Below are 20,275 nucleotides of genomic sequence, written 5' to 3'. Positions count from 1 at the left end.
CCTTTCTGCTCCTCCTCTACTTCAGTCCTGCCCCTGCTCTCTGTGTGCCTCCCCCCTACCCTGGCCACACCCCTCCTTTCCCAGACTGGCCCCTCGGGTCTTCTGCTCTTCCTCTTTACCTTGCCCTGCTCCTCCTCTGCTCTGCTCCTCCTCTGCTCTGCTCCTGCACTCAGCCTTGCTTTGCTTTGCTCTTTTTCTCTCCTCAGCCCCTCTCTTCTATTTGCTACCTTCAGTCTCTGCTTCCTTCTCCCACCATATAGCCTGTGCCTGCCAGAACCTCTTTTGGTCTCCACCCCCTTCTTCCAACAACACTCTCCTCCCCACTTCTCTGCAAGTTCTTCCCTACTCTGAAAACAAGGAACCTACCACCATTCATACATTTTTTAGGGACTCGGACTTTGTTAAAAAGGTGTTTGCTGTATTAGCTGCTTTTGTCACTAGTTTAAATTTTATTTTATTTTATTAAAGTATAATTTATTTACAATGTTGTGCCAATTTCTGCTGTACAGCAAAGTGATGCAGTCATATATATATATATATATATATATATATATATATACTTTTTAAAAAAAATACTTTTTCTGTCATGGTCTAGCTCGGGAAATTGGGTATAGTTCCCTGCGCTATACAGTAGGACCTTGCTTATCCATTCTAAATTTAAGAGTTTGCATCCACTAATGTCAAACTCCCAATCCATCCCACTTCCTCCTCCCTCCTCCTTGGTAACTACAAGTCTATTCTCTATGTCCTTGAGTCTGGTTGTTTTGTAGATAGGTTCATTTGTGCCATATTTTAGATTCCACATATAAGTGATATCATATGGTATTTGTCTTTCTCTTTCTGACTTAGTATGATAATCTCTAATTCTATCCATATTGCTGCAAATGGCATTATTTCGTTCCTTTTCATGGCTGAATAGTATTCCATTGTGTATATGTACCACATCTTAATCCATTCATCTGTCAATGGACATTTAGGTTGTTTCCATGTCTTGGCTCTTGTGAATAGTGCTGTGATGAACATGTATCTTTTTGAATTATAGTTTTGTCTGAATATTTGTCCAGGAGTGGGATTGCTGGATCATAGGGTAGTTTTCTGAGGTACCTCCATACTGTTTTCCATAGTGGTTGTACCAATTTACATTCCTACCAACCGTGAAGAAGGGTTCCCTTTTCTCCACACCCTCTCCAGCATTTGTTGATTTATTAATGATAGCCATTCTGACCAGTGTGAGGTGGTACCTCATTGTAGTTTTGTATTTGCATTTCTCTAGTAATTAGTGATGTTGAGATTTTTTCATGTGCCTGTTGGCCATCCATATGTCTTTGGAGAAATGTCTATTTAGGTCTTCTGCCCATTTTTCAGTTGGGTTGTTTGGTTTTTTTTTTTTTTGCTGTTGAGTTGTATGAATTGTTTGTATATTTTGGTGATTAACCCCTTGTCAGTTGCATTGTTTTAAACTATTTTCTACCATTCCGTACATTGTCTTTTTTTTAATGGTTTCCTTTGCTGCGCAGAAGCTTGTCAGTTTGATTAGTTCCCCTGGATTTACTTTTGTTCTTATTTCTGTCGTCTTGGGAGACTGACATAAGAAAACAGTTGTATGGTTGATATCAGAGAATGTTTTGCCTATGTTCTCTTCTAGGAGTTTTATGGTGTCCTTAAGTCTTTAAGCCATTTTGAGTTTATTTTTGTGCCTGGCATGAGGGTAGGTCTAGTATCATTGATTTATGTGCAGCTGTCCAGTTTTCTCAGAATCACTTGCTAAAGAGAATGTCTTTTTCCCATTTTATAGGCTTGTGTCCCTTGTGGAAGATTAATTGACTTTAGGAGTCTGGGTTTATTTCTGGGTTCTCTATTCTGTTCCATTGGTCTGTATGTCTGTTTTGGTACCAGTACCATACTGTCTTGATTACTGTAGCTTTGTAATATTGCCTGAAGTCTGGGAGAGTGATGCCTCCTGCTTTTTTTTTCCCCCCCTCTCCTCAGAATTGCTTTGGCAATTCTGGGTCTTTTATGGTTCCATATAAAGTTTTGGATTGTTCTAGTTCTGTGAAAAATGTCATAGGTAATTTGATAGGGATTTCATTGAATCTGTAGATTGCTTTGGGTAGTATGGCTATTTTAACAATATCAGTTCTTCCAGTCCAGGAGCATGGCATATCTTTCCATTTCTTTGAATTCTCTTTAATTTCCTTGATTAAATGTTTTACAGTTCTCAGCATATAAGCCTTTCACCTCCTTGGTCAGGTTATTTCCTAGGTATTTAATTTTTGCAGGTGTGACTTTAAAAGTTATTTTTATATTAATTTTCTAATATTTCATTGTTAGTATGCAGAAATGCCACTTATTTCTGAAGCTAACCTTGTATCCTTTTGCTTTGCTGAATTCATGGAACAGTTCGAGTAGTTTTTGTGTGGATTCCTTAGGGTTTTCTATATATAGTATCATGCCATCTGCATAGAGTGACAATTTTACCTCTTTTCCAATTTGGATACCTTTTATTTCTTTTGTTTTTCTAATTGCTGTGGCTAGGACTTCCAATACTATGTTGAATAAAAGTGGTGAGAGTGGGCATCCTTGTCTTGTTCCAGATTTTAGTGGGAAGGCTTTCAGTTTCTCTCCATTGAGTATTATATTTGCTGTGGGTTTGTCATAAATGGCTTTCATTATGTTAAGGTATGTTCCTTCAATAACCATTTTGGTAAGAGTTTTTATCATGAATGGATGTTGGATTTTGTCAGATGTCTTCTCTGCATCTATTGAGATGATCATGTGGTTTTTGAATTTTCTTTTGTGAATGTGGTATATGACATTGGTTGATTTGTATGTTGAACCATCCCCATAAACTTGGGGTAAATCCTACTTGGTTGTGTGTGATCTTTTTTATGTGTTGCTGGATTTGGTTGGATAAAATTTTGTTGAGAATTTTGGCATCTATATTCATTAAAGATACTGGCCTATAAATTTCCTTTTTGGTAGTATCTTTGGTTTTGGTATTAGGGTGATGGTGGCTTCATAGAATGTCTTTGGGAGTGTTCCTTCTTATTTAGCATTTTGGAAAAGTTTAAGAAAGATGGGTATAAATTCCTCTTTGTATGTTTGGAAGAATTTGCCTGTGAAGCCATCTGGTCCTGGACTTTTGTTTGTAGGGAGTGTTTTTATTACATATTCAATTTCATTTCTAGTAATTGGTCTGTTTGGTTTATTTATTTCTTCTTGATTCAGTTTTGGTGGGCTGTATGTCTCTATAAAGTTGTCCATTCTAGGTTGTGAAATTTGTTGGCATATAATTGCTCATAGCATTCTCTCTCTCTTTTTTTTTTTTTGATTTCTGCATTATCTACTGAGATTTCTCCTTTTTCATTTCTTGTTGTGTTTACTTGGGTTCTTTCTTTTTGGTGACTCTGACCAGAGGTTTGTCAATTTTGTTTACCCTTTCAGAGAACCAGCTGTTGGTTTTATTGATTTTTTTCTATTGTTTTTTGAATCTCTATTTTGTCAATTTCATCTCTGATCTTTATGATTTCCTCCCTTATGCTGACTTTAGGTTTTATTTGTTCATCTTTTTCTAATTCTTTTAGGTAGTAGGTTAAGTTGTTTGAAATTTTCCTTCTTTTTCTTGAGGAAGGCCTGTATTGTTATGAACTTCCCTCTAAGAGCTGTTTTTGTGACATCCCACAGATTTTGTAAGGTTGTGTTTTCATTGTTTTTTTGTATTGAGCTATTTCTTAATTTCCTTTTTGATTTCCTCATTGACTTTTTGGTTTCTTATTGTTGTTCAGTCTCTGTGTAGTCAGTTTTTTTTTCATTTCTTTTCCTGTGGTTGATTTCTAGTTTCATACCATTGTGGTCAGAGAAGATGCTTGAAATAACTCCTATATTCTTAAATTTGTTGAGGTTAGTTTTGTGCACCAGTATGTGATCAATCATTGAGAATGTTCCATGTGCACTTGAAAATAATGTATATTCTGAGTTTTTCTGATGTAATGTCCTGAAAATATCAATTAAGTGTAACTTTTCTATTGTGTCATTTAGGATCTCTGTTGCCTTATTGATTTGCTGTCTAGAGGATCTGTCCATTGCTGTGAGTGGGGTGTTAAAACGTCCTAGTATTATTGTATTCCCATCAATTTCTCCTTCCATATCTGTTAGTGTTTGTTATATGTATTTGGGTGCTCCTATATTAGGGGCATGTATATTGACAAATGTAATACCCTATTCTTGAATTGATCCTTTTATAATTAAATAGTGTCCTTTTTGTCTTTATGGCCTTTGTTTTAAAGTCTGTTTTGTCTGATATGAGCATTGCAACTCCTGCTTTCCTGTCTTTTCCATTTGCATGAAATATCTTTTTCCATCCCCTCACTTTCACTTTGCCCTGAGGTGAGTCTCTTGTAGGCAGCATATTGTAGGCTTTTTTTAAAATTTAGTTTGCCACTATATGTCTCTTGATTATAACATTCAGTCCATTGACATTTAAGGTAATTATTGATAAATATGTATTTATTGCTATTTTAAACCTTGTTTTCCCATTGATTCTATGTTTCTCATTTTTTTTGGGGTGGATAATTTCCTTTTATTTTATGCTTGTGGCCTCTCCTTTTTTGTTTTTGTGAACGTATTGTTTGGTTTTGATTGTGGTTGCCCTGTTTTTCAAATATGTTAACTCCTTCCTACATCTGCTTTTTTAGCCTGATGGTCATATAGGCTCAAACACATTCTAAAAAAAAACAGTCTAGATTTTCTTTCTTTCCTTCTACACATTTTATGATTTTGATTTCCTTTTTTTACATCCTCATGTTTATCCCTTTTGTTGTTCCTTGTGTTTATTGTCACTTTTACAAATAGGTTTTTTCCCTTTTAGATCTGCATACAGGTTTAAGTGATTACTTCCCAACTGTGATTTCCTCCATAATATATTTTCTTACTTTTTTCCTATTTAGAGGAGACAGATGTTTCAGTATTTCTTTCAGAATGGATTTAGTATTGCTGTATTCTTTTAGTTTTTATTTGTTGGAGAAATTCCTTTTTTCCTACTTTTTTTTTGTTGCTTTTTAGGGCTGCACTTATGGCATGTGGAAGTTCGTAGGCTAGGGGTTGAATTGGAGCTTCAGGTGTCAGCCACAGCCACAGCAGCAAGGGATCTGAGCCATGTCTGCGACCTACACCACACCTCATGGCAACATCAGATCCTTAACCCACTGACAGGCCTGGGATCAGACCAAAATCCTCATGGATCCTAGTCGGGTATGTTAACTGCTAAGCCACGAAGGGAACTCCCTATTTCTCCTATTTTAAATGGTATTTTTGCTGGGTAGAGTTATTCTAGGCTGAAGATTTTTCCCTTTCAGAACTTTGAATATATCTTACCACTATTTTCTGGCCTGTAGTGTTCCTGTAGAGAAATCAGCTGATAGCCTTATGGAGGTTTCCTTATAACTAACTCTTTGTGTTTCTCTTGCTGCCTTTAGAATCCCCTCCTTATCTTTAACTTTTGCCATTTTTTTGTAATATGTCTTAGTGTAGGTCTGTTTGGGTTCAACTTGTTTGGGACCCTCCGTGATTCCTGTATCTTGATAACTATTTCCTTTAGATTTGGAAAGTTTTCAGCCATAATTTCTTCAAATATGTTTTCAATCCATTTTTCTTTTTCTTCTCCTTCTGGAATCCCTATTATGTGTAGATTGGCCCAATTTATATTACTCCATAGATATCTTATATTGCTTCATGTTTTTTCCATTTGGTTTTCTGTCTGCTGTTCTGATTGGGTGATTTCCATTATTCTATCTTGGAAGACACTTATTTGTTCCTCTGCTTTATTCATTCTGCTTTTCAATGCCTTTAATTCAGCTTGCGTCTCTGAGTATGAATTTTCTAATTTTCCTTGGCTCCTCTTATTTTCTAGTTCCTTTCTAAAGTAATCTGCATTACTGTTCATATCTGCTCTAATTCTTTCATATCCACTCTTAATCCCTTCAGAATTTTCATTATCCTCTTTTTGAACTCAGCGTGTGTTAGACTGCAGAGGTCTGTTTCTTTGTTTGGCCCTTCAGGGGAAGTCTCCTTTTTTTTTTTTTTTTTTTTAAACCTGGGAATGGTTCCTGAGCTTCTTCATTTTGCTTATATTTTTCTTATTCTGTGAGTTTAGGAGAAGCAACTACTGTAGTCTTGGAAGGCTCTTTACGTGCGATAGCAGCTCTAGGTAGTTTGTGAGAGCTTACTGTCTTTTTTGGCGTGAGGGCTGCCTTTAGTTTGGATGCTTGCTGTCTCTTTTCTCAGTGTGTGCAGGCTGTTATCCCCTTGGTGGGGGTGTGCTGGTGTACAGCCTGCGCATGCTCCCAGGGAGATGGAGGCAATGGGTAGGTCTAGTAGCTAGTGCCTGGTTGCTGGGCCCCTGACAGTGGCGAGGACCCCTGGGGTGTGGTGCAGGCTGCTCTGGTTATAGGGCCCTGGGAAGCAGCAGTGACCCTGGGCAGTTGTAGGTGGCGCCCAGAGCCTTTGGCAGTGGCAACAGCAGAACATGTGCGTTCCCAGGGGAGTGAGAGCAACAGCGGGTAGCACTCAGTTGCATTGCCCTCTTCTGTGAAGACGCTTGAGGTGACTGGGGTCACAGGTGGTGTCTGTTCATGGACCCCTATTGGTGGTGGTCCATGCTTACCTCTGGAGTCTGAGATGACTGCGTTTGCCTCCAGAGCCCATGCAAGAGGTGCCCTGCTGCCTGAGAGCCCATGTGTGTGCAGAGAAAGGAATTCCTCTGGTGGTCATGCCCCTCCTTCTCTGGCCCTCCCCAACAGTGGTGTCTCTCTTCTCCTGCAGGCCCAGGCCTCTTCCTTTGCTCCCTTGGGTGTGGCGCTCTGCTTCTCAGCCTGTGGTGCACCATTCCCTAGCCCCTCGGGCTATATCCATATAGCCACTCTTAGTCCTCTCCGGGAACTGACCTCAGAGCCTGAGTCTCAGCGCTCTGCCCCTGCCTGAGGGTCTCAGGCTGTGGTGTCTGGGGGCACTGGTACCGATGTGGCTCTCTCTCTGCTTTGCCCTCCTCAGTCCGGTTGCAGTGCGTTTCTCTGAGGCTTTGAGGTTCCCTCTGTCTCAGCCGATGTCCCCATCAGTTAACTGTCTTCCCAGGGTGCAGAGTCCTTTCCTTTTTCACAGCTTCCTCTCAGGAGTGCTGGTCCCATCTTGATACCTTTTTTTCTTCTCTCTCTCTTTTCCTTTTGTTCTACCAAGTTATGTGGAGGCTTTCTTCCCCTTTTCAGAGGTGTAAGGTCTATGCCAGCCTTCAGTAGAGTTCTGTGCTAATTGTCCTACATGTAGATGGGTTTTTGTGTGTGTGTGTGTGTGTGTGTGTGTTTGTGGGAGAAGGTGAGAGCTGCGTCTTACTCCTCTGCCATCTTGCTCCTGCTGGTGTGTAATCTTATATATTGAGATTGGAACAGGAAAATAGTGGAAGCGTTTGGGAGGAAATTTTGGAAGATTGTGTTAAGAACTTTTTAAAAAGTTCATACCTTTTGTCTAGTTAATTTCACTTTTAGGAATCTATCCTATAAGGGAAATAGTAAAGATGTGGACAGTTACTTAGTTTCAGTGATGTTCATGCATTGTGACTTATAATAATGAAAAACAAAAATGCCTTTAAACAGAAAAACTTAAAATATGTCTTAGAAATATGTCTCCTTCTTAATGGGAAGGAGAAAAGAAAAAAAGAAATATTTCCCCCAAGCGGCAGTCTTCTTTGTGGTTTCATAGAGTGAATGCAGCTTTAATAGAAAAAAATATTTTTTATTTTCCTTATCTTAGGTGTTAGAAGGTTCATTGTAGAATATTTGAAATTAGAAAGTAGTTTTGAGAGAGAAGGTACACAATCACCAGTAAAAATAATTTATATCCTCACTGCTCATAGACAACTCTCTGTTGCAATATTTTGGTTTACTTTCCAAGGTTGTTTTTTTTTTAATGTGATTTATATGGTTAAGTATATATCCTATATTCAAATTTGTTTCCTGATTTTTCACTTAATGTTAGAACCTAGATCTGTAACACAGCTAAATTTTTTACGTATAATGTAATACAGAAAAGGGCACAACCATAAGTATATAGCTGTTTTCACAAAACAAGCGCACTGTGTCATCATGAGCTCCTAGATGAAAAAAAATAGAACATTACCAGCTTTCCAGAAACCCTTATGTTGTCCCCCTCCCAGTCATTACCGCTGCTCCCAGTCCAAGCTGTAACCACTATTCTAATTTATGACACTTTAGATTTGTTTTGCTTGTATTTTACCTTTATGTAAATGGACTCATATCATGACTTTCTTTTTTTGAGCCTTGTTTCTTTTACTCAACAGCAAGATCTATATTCTTTGTTTAAATTTCCACTCCATGGCTATATCATTCTACTGTGGGTTTGTCTTGAACACTTAACAATTGTCTGATTTAAAAATTTTTTTAACATTCGGGAGGGTGTATAGTGATATTCATTCTGGTTTTAATTCATATTTCTCTGGAAACTAATGAAATCGATTTCATATATTTTGGTCATATAGTTTTCTTCTTTTGTATGTACCTGCTCAAATCTTTTAACTTCTTTGCTCTTGTTTTATTTGCCTTTTTCTTACTGATTTGTATGATTTCTTTATATATTTTGTATGATTTTCTTTATATATATTTGTGTACACACACAAACACACAAATCCAGTCCTTTTGAGGATGTTTGTATTGTAATGATCTTTCCTCATTCTTTATTAACTCATTTAAACTCTTTTTTAAAAAATGAAATTCTTATGTGATTCATAAGTTATTTCAATTCATTGTGGTTTGTGGTTTAAGTCCCCTTTCCCTTCAGTGCCATTTCTGAAATATTTCTGGTTTGTGCCTGTGGGTCTTCATCTGGGAATGTGACTAAGGAATCATCCTCTCTGTAGGTGTCTGAATCTGTCTGAATGCTCATTTAGGCTTTTGTGTGAAATGAGCTGACTTCCTTTGCTTCAGATAACCTCTGCAGTCCAGTCCTAACTGTGTAAGCCATTTGTGAGTCTCTGTAATTTTCGCAGGTACTGAGGTTCCTGAATCCTTTCTCCATCTGATACAACTTTGCCCACCATCCTCCACAACAGTGTGTTCCGAAGCAGGCTGCCTCCTAGAGTATCTCCATCCTTTGCAGGGCCAAACTTTAAAGATGCTGCATATGACAGAGGTTTTGGATATCTTGACGAATTCCCAGCTCATTCATCTACATGAGCAAAAAGAGAATCCAGAAGTTATCTCCATAAGAAACCCAGGGGCTCTGAAAGTTTTTCATCAAAAGTTTAGGCATTTTCAGTACCTGTCAGTGACTGGGCCTCACCAAGCTCTGAGCCAGATACAAGATCTCTGCTGGCAATGGCTGCAGCCGGAGACCCACACCAAGGAGCAGATGATGGAGCAACTGGTGCTGGAGCAGTTTTTGAACACCCTGCCAGAGGAGGTTCAGACCTGGGTGAGGTCAAAACAGCCCAAGAGCAGCAAGGAAGCAGGAAACCTGGTGGCAAACTTGATCCAGGCATGTGAGGAGAAAGGTGAGAGAGGAAGGAAGCAACTAGCTATTTGCATTTGTAGAACCAGCATGTAATAGGGAACTGAAGAAAAATTTGTTGAATGAATGAATAAATTTTTACAATCCAGGCTAATCTACCTAAGCTTGTGTGAAATGAAATCAATTTGGGGTTTGGATTTGCTTTTAATGTTTATTGTTTTTCTGAGAGTACCCCTTCTTGTTTTCCTCCCCTCCACATTTCTTATTGAGCTTAAACTTGCAGTGTCAACACAAACCAAAAAGACACACTCAGGCAAGAAAAGAGGGCATAAAATGTGGGAGATACGAGGCCTGGAAATTTAAGGTCTGTCAAAATTTTACTGGTCTCCTGGAAACTCACGTTACTAGATTGGAGTGAGGGCATTGTAGTTGTGAGAGAAGAAATCCATTCACTCTTAACAGTGCTTTGAATAAAACTGATACTAAAAATAAAGTATTGTTTGGGTGTATAGAGAAAAGAAGAGAAAGGCAAGGGAACAATCCTGGGGTGCGGGCTGGTGGAGTGGGCTAATTACATTTCAAAATATAAACAAATAAATCTGAAATAAGCATAAGGGTCGTGCATGGCTGAATGCTGACATATCGTGAATTAAGGATTATGATTAATCCATTGTGTACCTGCATTTCCTTAAAAGAATTTCGAAGATGCTAATAGTGAACATGTTAGGCACTTAAAATGTACTATAGTCCCTGTATTTTATAATATTAATTTACTTCTCTTAATAACTCTTGAGGTAAGTATTGCCCTCTTTCCATAAATGAGGAGACTAAGCACAAAGAGATTGAAGAACTTACCCTTGGTCCCACAAATAGTAATTAGCAGTCAGGATTCAGACCTGGGTGGCTGGCTCCAGTGTCTGTATTCTTGTTTGTTTTTTGTTTTCTGGCTTCACCCATGGCATGCGAAAGTTCCCAAGTCAGGGATTGAACCTGCACCACAGCAGTGACCCAGTCACAGCAGTGACAACACCAGATCCTTAACCTGCAGTGAGCCGCTGCAAGGGAAGGCCCTGTGTCTGTTCTCTTGTTCGTGGTGGGACACTGCCTCCAGTGGACATAGGGGATATTGTCCTGCAGAGGTTTTAAACTTGGCCAAAGGCACAGAGCTCTTGCTGGAGCTGGATTCAGGGGAAAGGATATGAGAAAGAAACAACATTAATGAAAGGTTCACTCTGGAAGAGACTACAGGCAAGGGAGGCTTTCAGGGTTCAGGTTTCTGTAGAGAAGGTGGTGGTTGTCTTCTAGATCAGAGAATGAAAAAGATGTTAGAAAAGCTTGTTAATAAGAGTTGCCATTTTTCAAAATGCATGCTGTGTGTTTTACGTATGTAATGTGTAATCCCTACAGGAGCCCTTAGCAGTATCAATGTTATTATTTTCATGTTATGATTGAGAAACTGAGGTTCCCTGGTGACTGAATGGACAGTGAGGCTAGGGCCACTGATGTAAATAAAGAGGGAACTTCTGCTTTATTGGGAAGGCACTGACTGAGAAGCAATGGAAGGGTTTAGAGGTGGGAGATAACCAGAGCTCTTTTCTGGAACTTGCTGTGTTGAGCTGAGAAAGGATTTCTGTGGACTTCCTCTTGCGTAGGAAGGCCAGGACTGCTGCTTCCCCTCATGGCAGGACTGGGTGGCGTGGGTGCTGCCAGACTGGACTTCCATGTTCATTCCTTTCTCCCTTGTAGGTGTCTTTGCTCAGGACTCTCTCCATGCAGAACAGAGAAACACTGAAGAACACCAAAAGGAGGCTGCAGAGAAGTGTGACAGTGTGCCATCCGCTAGATCGCAGGTCAGGCTTTCTTCTGAGTTCTTTAGATGGGGACCTCGGCTTCCTGACTTCTTACCTTCCCCTTTAATCAAACAACACCCTCATTTTCTCAAAATCTGTATAGAAACATTAGCTGATGGAGCCTTTTCCTGGCTTGCGTATAACAATTTTTCTTCTGATTTTTTGTATTCCCCTCCCAGGCTTTATTTTCCTCTGTCACATTTCTCACCACCCCAGATACTAAATATTTAACATGTTCCCTCTTTTCCTATCTCTTGAATTAATTTTTCATTGTTTAGTATTCCATTTTCTCTCTCCTTTTGGCTTATTTAAGACAATTCTCATGTGGTTTATGCTGTTGTGCTCCTTTGTATATGTGAAAAAATGGCAGCTCTTCTAGGCATAGGATACTGTTGTGATGTTTTTTTTAAATGTGCTCCTTAATGTTCTGTTAAATCACATTTTTTTTCATTTTTTTATTACTCAGATGAATTTATCACATCTGTAGTTGTATAATGATCATAACAATCTGATTTCACAGGATTTCCATCCCACAGCCCAAGCACATCCCCCCACCCCCCAAACTGTGTCCTCCGGAGACCATAAGCTTTTCAATGTGTGTGAGTCAGCATCTGTTCTGCAAAGAAGTTCCGTCTGTCCTTTTTTCAGATCCCACATGTCAGTGAAAGCATTTGATGTTGGTGTCTCATTGTATGGCTGACTTCACTTAGCATGATAGTTTCTAGGTCCATCCATGTTGCTAAAAATGCTGGTATTTCGTTCTTTTTGATGGCTGAGTAATATTCCATTGTGTATATGTACCACATCTTCTGGATCCACTCCTCTGTCAATGGACATTTAGGTTGTTTCCATGTCTTGGCTATTGTAAATAGTGCTGCAATGAATATTGGAGTACATGTGTCTTTGCGAGTCGTGGTTTTCTCTGGATAGATGCCCAGGAATGGGATTGCTGGATCAAATGGTCGTTCTATGTTTAGTTTTCTGAGGAATCTCCATACTGCTTTCCACAGTGGTTGCACCAATTTACAACCCCACCAACAGTGTACTAGGGTTCCTTTTTCTCCACACCCTCTCCAGCACTTATTGTTTGTAGACTTTTGGATGATGGCCATTCTGACTGGTGTAAGGTGGTACCTCATCGTGGTTTTGATTTGCATTTCTCTAATAATGAGTGATGCTGAACATTTTTTCATGTGTTTCTCGGCCATCTGTATGTCTTCTTCGGAGAACTGTCTGTTTAGATCTTCTGCCCATGGAGCTGCAGAAGTTGTTTATAAATATTGGAGATTAATCCCTTGTCAGTCGATTCACTTGCAAAGATTTTCTCCCATTCTGTGGGTTGTCTTTTTGTGTTGTTTAGGGTTTCCTTTGCTGTGCAGAAACTTTGAAGAGTGAGTAGGTCCCATTTGTTTATTTTTCTTTTTATTGTCAATACTCTGATAGGTGGATCTGAGAAGATGTTGCTGTCGTTTATGTCAGAGAGTGTTTGGCCTATGTTTTCCTGTAGGAGTTTGATAGTGTCTGGTCTTATATCTAGGTCTTTAATCCATTTGGAGTTGATTTTTGTGTATGGTGTTAGGGAGTGTTCTAATTTAATTCTTTTCCATGTGGCTGTCCAGGTTTCCCAGCACCACTTATTGAACAAGCTGTCCTTTCTCCATTGTATAGTATTGCTTCCTTTGTCATAGATTAGTTGGCTGTAAGTGCATGGGTTTAATTCTGGGCTTTCTATCCTGTTCCACTGATCTATATGTCTGTCTTTGTGCCAGTACCACGCAGTTTTGACGACTGTTGCTTTGTAGTATAGTCTGAAGTCCGGGAGCCTGATTCCTCCAGCTCCATTTTTTTTTTTCAGGATGTCTTTGGCTATTCTGGGTCTTTTGTACTTCCAAACAAACTTCAAAATATTTTGTTCAAGTTCTGTGAAAAATGTCCTTGGTAATTTGATAGGGATTGCATTGAATTTGTAGATTGCCTTGGGTAGTATAATCATTTTGATAATATTAACTCTTCCAATCCACTAGCATGGTATATCTTTCCATCTATTTGTGTCATCTTTGATTTCTTTCATCAGTGGCTTGTAGTTTTCTGAGTACAGGTCTTTTGTTTCTTTAGGTAGGTTTACTCCTAGGTATTTTATTCTTTTGGATGCGATGGTAAATGGGATTGCTTCCCTAATTTCCTTTTCTGCTTTTTCATTGTTAGTATATAGAAACGCTATTGATTTCTGTGTATTGATTTTGTATCCTGCAACTTTGCCAAATTCGTGGATAAGCTCTAACAGTTTTCTGGTAGAGTCTTTAGGATTCTTTAGCTATAGTATCATGTCATCTGCAAATAGCGATAGTTTTACTTCTTCCTTTCCAATTTGTATTCCTTTTATTTCTTTTACTTCTCTGATTGCTGTGGCTAGGACTTCCAGAACTATGTTGAAGAGTACTGGTGAGAGCAGACATCCTTGTCTTGTTCCTGATCTCAGCGGGAATTCTTTCAGCTTTTTACCATTGAGAATGATGTTCGCTGTGGGTTTGTCATATATGGGCCTTTATCATGTTGAGGTAGGTTCCCGTTATGCCCACTTTCTGAAGGGTTTTTATCAGAAATGGGTGTTGGATTTTGTCAAAGGCTTTTCCTGCGTCTATTGAGAGGATCATATGGTTTTTATTCTTCAGTTTGTTAATGTGGTGTATCACACTGATGGATTTGCAGATATTGAAGAACACTTGCATCACTGGGATAAATCCCACTTGATCATGATGTACAATCCTTTTAATGTATTGTTGGATGTGGCTTGCTAGTATTTTGTTGAGGATTTTTGCATTGATGTTCATCAGTGATATTGGCCTGTAGTTTCTTTTTTTGTGGAATCTTTGTCAGGTTTTGATACCAGGGTGATGGTGGCCTCATAGAATGAGTTTGGGAGTATCCATTCTTCTGCAATTTTTTGAAATAGTTTCAGAAGGAGAGGTGTTAGCTCTTCTCTAAATGTTTGATAGAATTCACCTGTGGGGGAGTTCCTGTCGTGGCGTAGTGGTTAATGAATCCGACTAGGAACCATGAGGTTGTGGGTTCGGTCCCTGCCCTTGCTCAGTGGGTTGACGATCCGGCGTTGCCGTGAGCTGTGGTGTAGGTTGCAGACGCGGCTCGGATCCCGAGTTGCTGTGGCTCTGGCGTGGGCCGGTGGCTGCAGCTCTGATTAGACCCCTAGCCTGGGAACTTCCACATGCTACAGGAGCGGCCCAAGAAATGGCAAAAAAAAAAAAAAAGACAAAAAAAAAGAATTCGCCTGTGAAGCCATCTGGTCCTGGACATTTGTTTGTTGGAAGTTTTTTGTTTTTTTTGTTTTTTTTTTTCCTTTTCCTTTATGTTTTATTATGGGACATTGAATATAGTTCTTTTTTTTTAAAATTTTGTTATTTTCCCACTGTACAGCAAGGGGGTCAGGTTATCCTTATATGTATACATTACAATTACATTTTTCCCCCCACCCTTTGTTCTGTTGCAACATGAGTATCTAAAGAAAGTTCTCAATGCTATTCAGCAGGATCTCCTTGTATATCTATTCTAAGTTGTGTCTGATAAGCCCAAGCTCCCGATCCCTCCCACTCCCTCCCTCTCCCATCAGGCAGCCACAAGTCTTTTCTCCAAGTCCATGATTTTCTTTTCTGAGGAGATGTTCATTTCTGCTGGATATTAGATTCCAGTTATAAGTGATATCATATGGTATTTGTCTTTGTCTTTCTGGCTCATTTCACTCAGTATGAGAGTCTCTAGTTCCATCCATGTTGCTGCAAATGGCATTGTCATTCTTTCTTATGGCTGAGTAGTATTCCATTGTGTATATAGACCACATCTTCCGAATCCAATCATCTGTTGATGGACATTTGGGTTGTTTCCATGTCCTGGCTATTGTGAATAGTGCTGCAATGAACATGCGGGTGCATGTGTCTCTTTTAAGTAGAGTTTTGTCCGGATAGATGCCCAAGAGTGGGATTGCGGGGTCATATGGAAGTTCTATGTATAGATTTCTAAGGTATCTCCAAACTGTTCTCCATAGTGGCTGTACCAGTTTACATTCCCACCAACAGTGCAGGAGGGTTCCCTTTTCTCCACAGCCCCTCCAGCACTTGTTATTTGTGGACTTATTAATGAGGGCCATTCTGACTGGTGTTAGGTGATATCTCATGGTAGTTTTGATTTGCATTTCTCTAATAATCAGCGATGTTGAGCATTTTTTCATGTGTTTGTTGGCCATCTGTATATCTTCTTTGGAGAAATGTCTATTCAGGTCTTTTGCCCATTTTTCCATTGATTGATTGGCTTTTTTGCTGTTGGGTTGTATAAGTTGCTTATATATTCTAGAGATTAAGCCCTTGTCAGTTGCTTCATTCGAAACTGTTTTCTCCCATTCTGTAAGTTGTCTTTTTGTTTTCTTTTGGGTTTCCTTTGCTGTGCAAAAGCTTTTCAGTTTGATGAGGTCCCATGGGTTTATTTTTGCTCTAATTTCTATTGCTTTGGGAGACTGACCTGAGAAAATATTCATGATGTTGATGTCAGAGAGTGTTTTGCCTATGTTTTCTTCTAGGAGTTTGATGGTGTCCTGTCGTATATTTAAGTATTTCAGCCATTTGGAGTTTATTTTTGTGTGTTCTAGTTTCATTTTTTTGCATGCAGCTGTCCAGGTTTCCCAGCAATGCTTGCTGAATAGATTTTCTTTTTCCCATTTTATGTTCTTGCCTCCCTTGTCAAAGATTAATTGACCATAGGTGTCAGGGTTTATTTCTGGGTTCTCTATTCTGTTCCATTGGTCTGTCTGTCTGTTTTGATACCAGTACCACACTGTTTTGATGACTGTGGCTTTGTAGTATTTCTTGAAGTCGGGGAGAGTGATGCCTCCTGCTTGGTTTTTGTTTCTCAGGATTGCTTTGGCGATTCTGGGTCTTTTGTTGTTCCATATAAATGTTTGGATTGTTTGTTCTAGTTCTGTGAAAAATGTCATGGGTCATTTGATAGGGATTGCATTGAATCTGTAGATTGCTTTGGGTAGTATGGCCATTTTTACAATGTTGATTTTTCCAATCCAGGAACATGGAATTCCATGTTCCATTTCCTTACATCTTCTTTGATTTCTTTGATTAAAGTTTTATAGTTCTCAGCATATGGGTCCTTTACCTCCTTGGTCAGGTGTATTCCGAGGTATTTGATTTTGTGAGGTGCAATTTTAAAAGGTATCGTGTTTTTGTATTCCTTTTCTAATATTTCATTGCTGGTATACAGAAATGCAACTGACTTCTGAATGTTAATCTTATAGCCTGCTACTTTGCTGTATTTATTAATCAGTTCAAGTAGTTTTTGGGTTGAGTCCTTAGGGTTTTCTATGTGTAGTGTCACGTCATCTGCATACAGTGACAGTTTTATCTCTTCTCTTCCTATATGGATGCCTTTTATTTCTTTTGTTGGCCTAATTGCTGTGGCTAGGACTTCCAAAACTATGTTGAAGAGCAGTGGTGAGAGTGGGCATCCCTGGCTTGTTCCAGATTTGAGTGAGAAGGCTTTCAGTTTTTCCCCATTGAGTATTATATTTGCTGTGGGTTTATCATAAATGGCTTTGATTATATTCAGGAATGTTCCCTCTATACCCACTTTGGCGAGGGTCTTGATCATGAGTGGATGTTGGGCTTTGTCAAATGCTTTTTCTGCGTCTATTGAGATGATCATATGATTTTTGACTTTTCTTTTGTTAATGTGGTGTATGACGTTCATTGATTTGCATATGTTGAACCATCCTTGTGAACCTGGGATGAACCCTACCTGGTCATGGTGTATAATTTTTTTGATATGTTGTTGGATTCGGTTGGCTAAGATTTTGTTGAGAATTTTTGCATCTATATTCATCAAAGATATTGGGCGATAGTTTTCTTTTTTGGTGTTATCTCTGTCTGGTTTTGGAATGAGGGTGATGGTGGCATCATAGAATGTCTTTGGGAGTACTCCTTCTTCTTCAACCTTTTGAAAGTGTTTAAGGAGGATGGGCACCAATTCCTCTTTATATGTTTGATAGAATTCGCCTGTGAAGCCATCTGGTCCTGGACTTTTATTTGTAGGGAGTGTTTTTATGACTTCTTCAATTTCATTTCTAGTGATGGGTCTGTTCAGTTGGTCTGTTTCTTCTTGATTCAGTTTTGGCAGGCTGTAAGATTCTAGAAAATTGTCCATTTCTTCCAGATTGTCAAGTTTGTTGGCATATAGTTGTTCATAGTATTCTCTTATGGTTTTTTGCATTTCTGCTGTATCTGTTGTGATTTCTCCTCTTTCATTTATAATTTTGGTTATTTGAGTTCTTTATCTCCTCTTTTTAGTGAGTCTGGCCAGGGGTTTGTCAATTTTGTTCACCTTTTCAAAGAACCAGCTCTTGGTTTTATTAATTTTCTCTATTGTTTTTTGAGTCTCTATTTTATTGATTTCTTCTTTGATCTTTATAATTTCCTTCCTTCTGCTGACTTTAGGCCTTTTTTGTTCTTCTTTTTCTAATTCACTTAGGTGGAGGGTTAATTTGTCAGTTTGGGATCTTTCTTCTTTTTTGAGAAAGGCCTGTATTGCTATAAATTTCCCTCTGAGCACTGCTTTCGCAGCATCCCATAGATTTTGAGAGGTTGTGTCTTCATTATCATTTGTTTCAAGGTAGTTTTTAATTTCCTTCTTGAATTCCTCATTGACCCATTGGTTTTTTAGTAGCATGTTGTTTAGTCTCCATGTAGTAGGTTTTTTCTCTTTCCTTTTCCCATGGTTGATTTGTAATTTCATGGCATTGTGGTCAGAGAAGATACTTGAGATAATTTCTATGCTCCTAAATTTATTGAGATTCGCTTTGTGTCCCAATATGTGGTCGATTCTTGAGAATGTTCCCTGAGCATTTGAGAAGAATGTGTATTCTGCTTTTTTTGGATGTAGTGTCCTGAAGATATCAATTAAGTCTAACTTTTCTAACTTTTCTATTGTTTCCTTTAGGATCTCTGTTGCTTTATTGGTTTTCTGTCTAGGGGATCTGTCCATTGATGTGAGGGGGGTATTAAGGTCTCCTACTATGATGGTATTCTCATCAATATCTCCCTTTATGTCTGTTAATTTTTGATGTATGTATCTGGGTGCTCCTGTATTTGGGGCATATATGCTGACGATAGTAACATCCTCTCCTTGGATGGATCCCTTAATCATTAAGTAGCATCCTCCTTTGTCTTTCTTTATGTCTTTTGTTTTAAAGTCTATTTTGTCTGATATGAGCGTTGCGACTCCTGCTTTTCTGTCATGTCTATTGGCGTGAAATATTTTTCCCCACCCTTTCACTTTCAATCTATATGTATCTTTTGTCCTAAGGTGAGTTTCTTGTAGGCAGCATATTGAAGGTTTTTGCCTTTTTATCCACTCAGCCACTCTGTGTCTTTTGATTGGGGCATTCAGTCCATTGACATTTAAGGTGATAATTGATAGATGATTATTTATTGCCATTTTGAACCTCGTGTTCCAGTTGATTCTATGGTTCTCCATTCTTCCTTTCTTTCTTTTTTTTTTTTTTTTTTTTTTTTTTTGGTTGGATGGTCTCCTGTTATTATCTGCTTGAGTGTATTTTTTTTTCCATTTTTTGCAAATGCAATATTTGGTTTTGGCTTGTGGTTGCCCTGTTTTTTAAGTATGCTAACCCCTTCCCATAATTGTGTGTTTTAGCCTGATGGTCCTGTAAGTTCAAACACTTCATTACTATATTAAAATTAAGAAGAGAATCATACAAACAAACAAAAAGGGTTATTTATTTCCTAACATCCCTTGCCCACATTTTATGGTTTTGATGACTTTTTAATATTTTTCTTTTTAATTTTATTTTGTTTGAAGCATGTTCATGATTAAATCTGTATGCTGGGTTATTTGAGTGACTGCTCTCTGACTGCAGTTTCCTCAGTCCTGGTTCTTCCTCTTCTTTTTTTTTTTCTTCTCTTTTTTCTTCCCTTTCCTTCCTTTCTTTTTGGTTTAGAGAAGCCCTTTCAATATTTCCTTTAACCTGGGTTTTGTGTTGCTGTATTCTTTAAGTTTTTGTTTGTTGGGAAAAATTTTTATTTCCCCTTCTATTTTAAATGATATTCTTGCTGGATAGAGTATTCTAGGTTGCATATTTTTTCCTTTGAGCACTTTAAATATCTCTTGCCATTCCCTCCTGGCCTGTAGTGTTTCTGTAGAGAAATCAGCTGATATTCTTATGGGGGTTCCCTTGTAGATAACATTCTGTTTTTCTCTTGCTGCCTTTAGGATCCTCTCTTTATCACTAACTTTCGCCATTTTTATTATGATGTGTCTTGGTGTGGGTCTGTTTGGGTTCAGTTTGTTTGGGGCCCTCTGTGCTTCTTGTATTTTGAACCCAGTATCCTTTAGATTTGGGAAGTTTCCATCGATAATTTCTTCAAATATATTTTCCATTCCCTTATCTTTTTCTACTCCTTCTGGAATTCCTATTATGCGTAGATTGGCCCGCTTTATATTATCCCATAGGTCTCTTATATTGCTTTCCAGTTTTTTGATTCGGTTTTCTGTCTGTTGACCGGATTGAGTGATTCCCATTATTCTCTCTTCCATATCACTGATTCGTTCTTCTGCATTATTCATTCTGGTTTTTACTGCCCTTAGTTCAGTTGGCATCTCTGCAAATGAATGTTCTAGTTTTTCTTGGCTCCTCCTTATATTTTCTAGTTCCTTTCTGAGGGTATATCCATTTCTGTTCATATCTTCTCTTAATTCCTTCAGTATTTTCACTATTTCTCTTTTGAACTCCAGGTCTGTCAGACTGTATAGATCTGTTTCATTGTTGACTGTTTTAGGTGAGTTCTCTTGTTGGTTTCACTGGGGGTGGTTTCTCAGCTTCTTCA

The 20,275-nt window shown here is 38.6% G+C and overlaps 1 protein-coding gene across 1 annotated transcript in view; it reads left to right on the top strand.

The window, feature by feature from the left end:
* ZIM2 (zinc finger imprinted 2) overlaps positions 1–20,275 on the top strand; it is a 35,926-nt gene that overhangs the window by 2,052 nt on the left and 13,599 nt on the right. The window contains exons 2-3 of the mRNA XM_021095100.1: positions 9,053–9,556; positions 11,260–11,363. Coding sequence (XP_020950759.1) covers positions 9,178–9,556; positions 11,260–11,363 — 483 coding nt within the window. The 5' untranslated portion in view covers positions 9,053–9,177. The remainder of the gene's footprint in view (positions 1–9,052; positions 9,557–11,259; positions 11,364–20,275) is intronic.

This window comes from Sus scrofa, chromosome 6 (assembly GCF_000003025.6).
Source record: "Sus scrofa isolate TJ Tabasco breed Duroc chromosome 6, Sscrofa11.1, whole genome shotgun sequence".
NCBI lineage: Eukaryota > Metazoa > Chordata > Mammalia > Artiodactyla > Suidae > Sus > Sus scrofa.
This window is presented reverse-complemented; position numbering and strand designations above follow the sequence as displayed.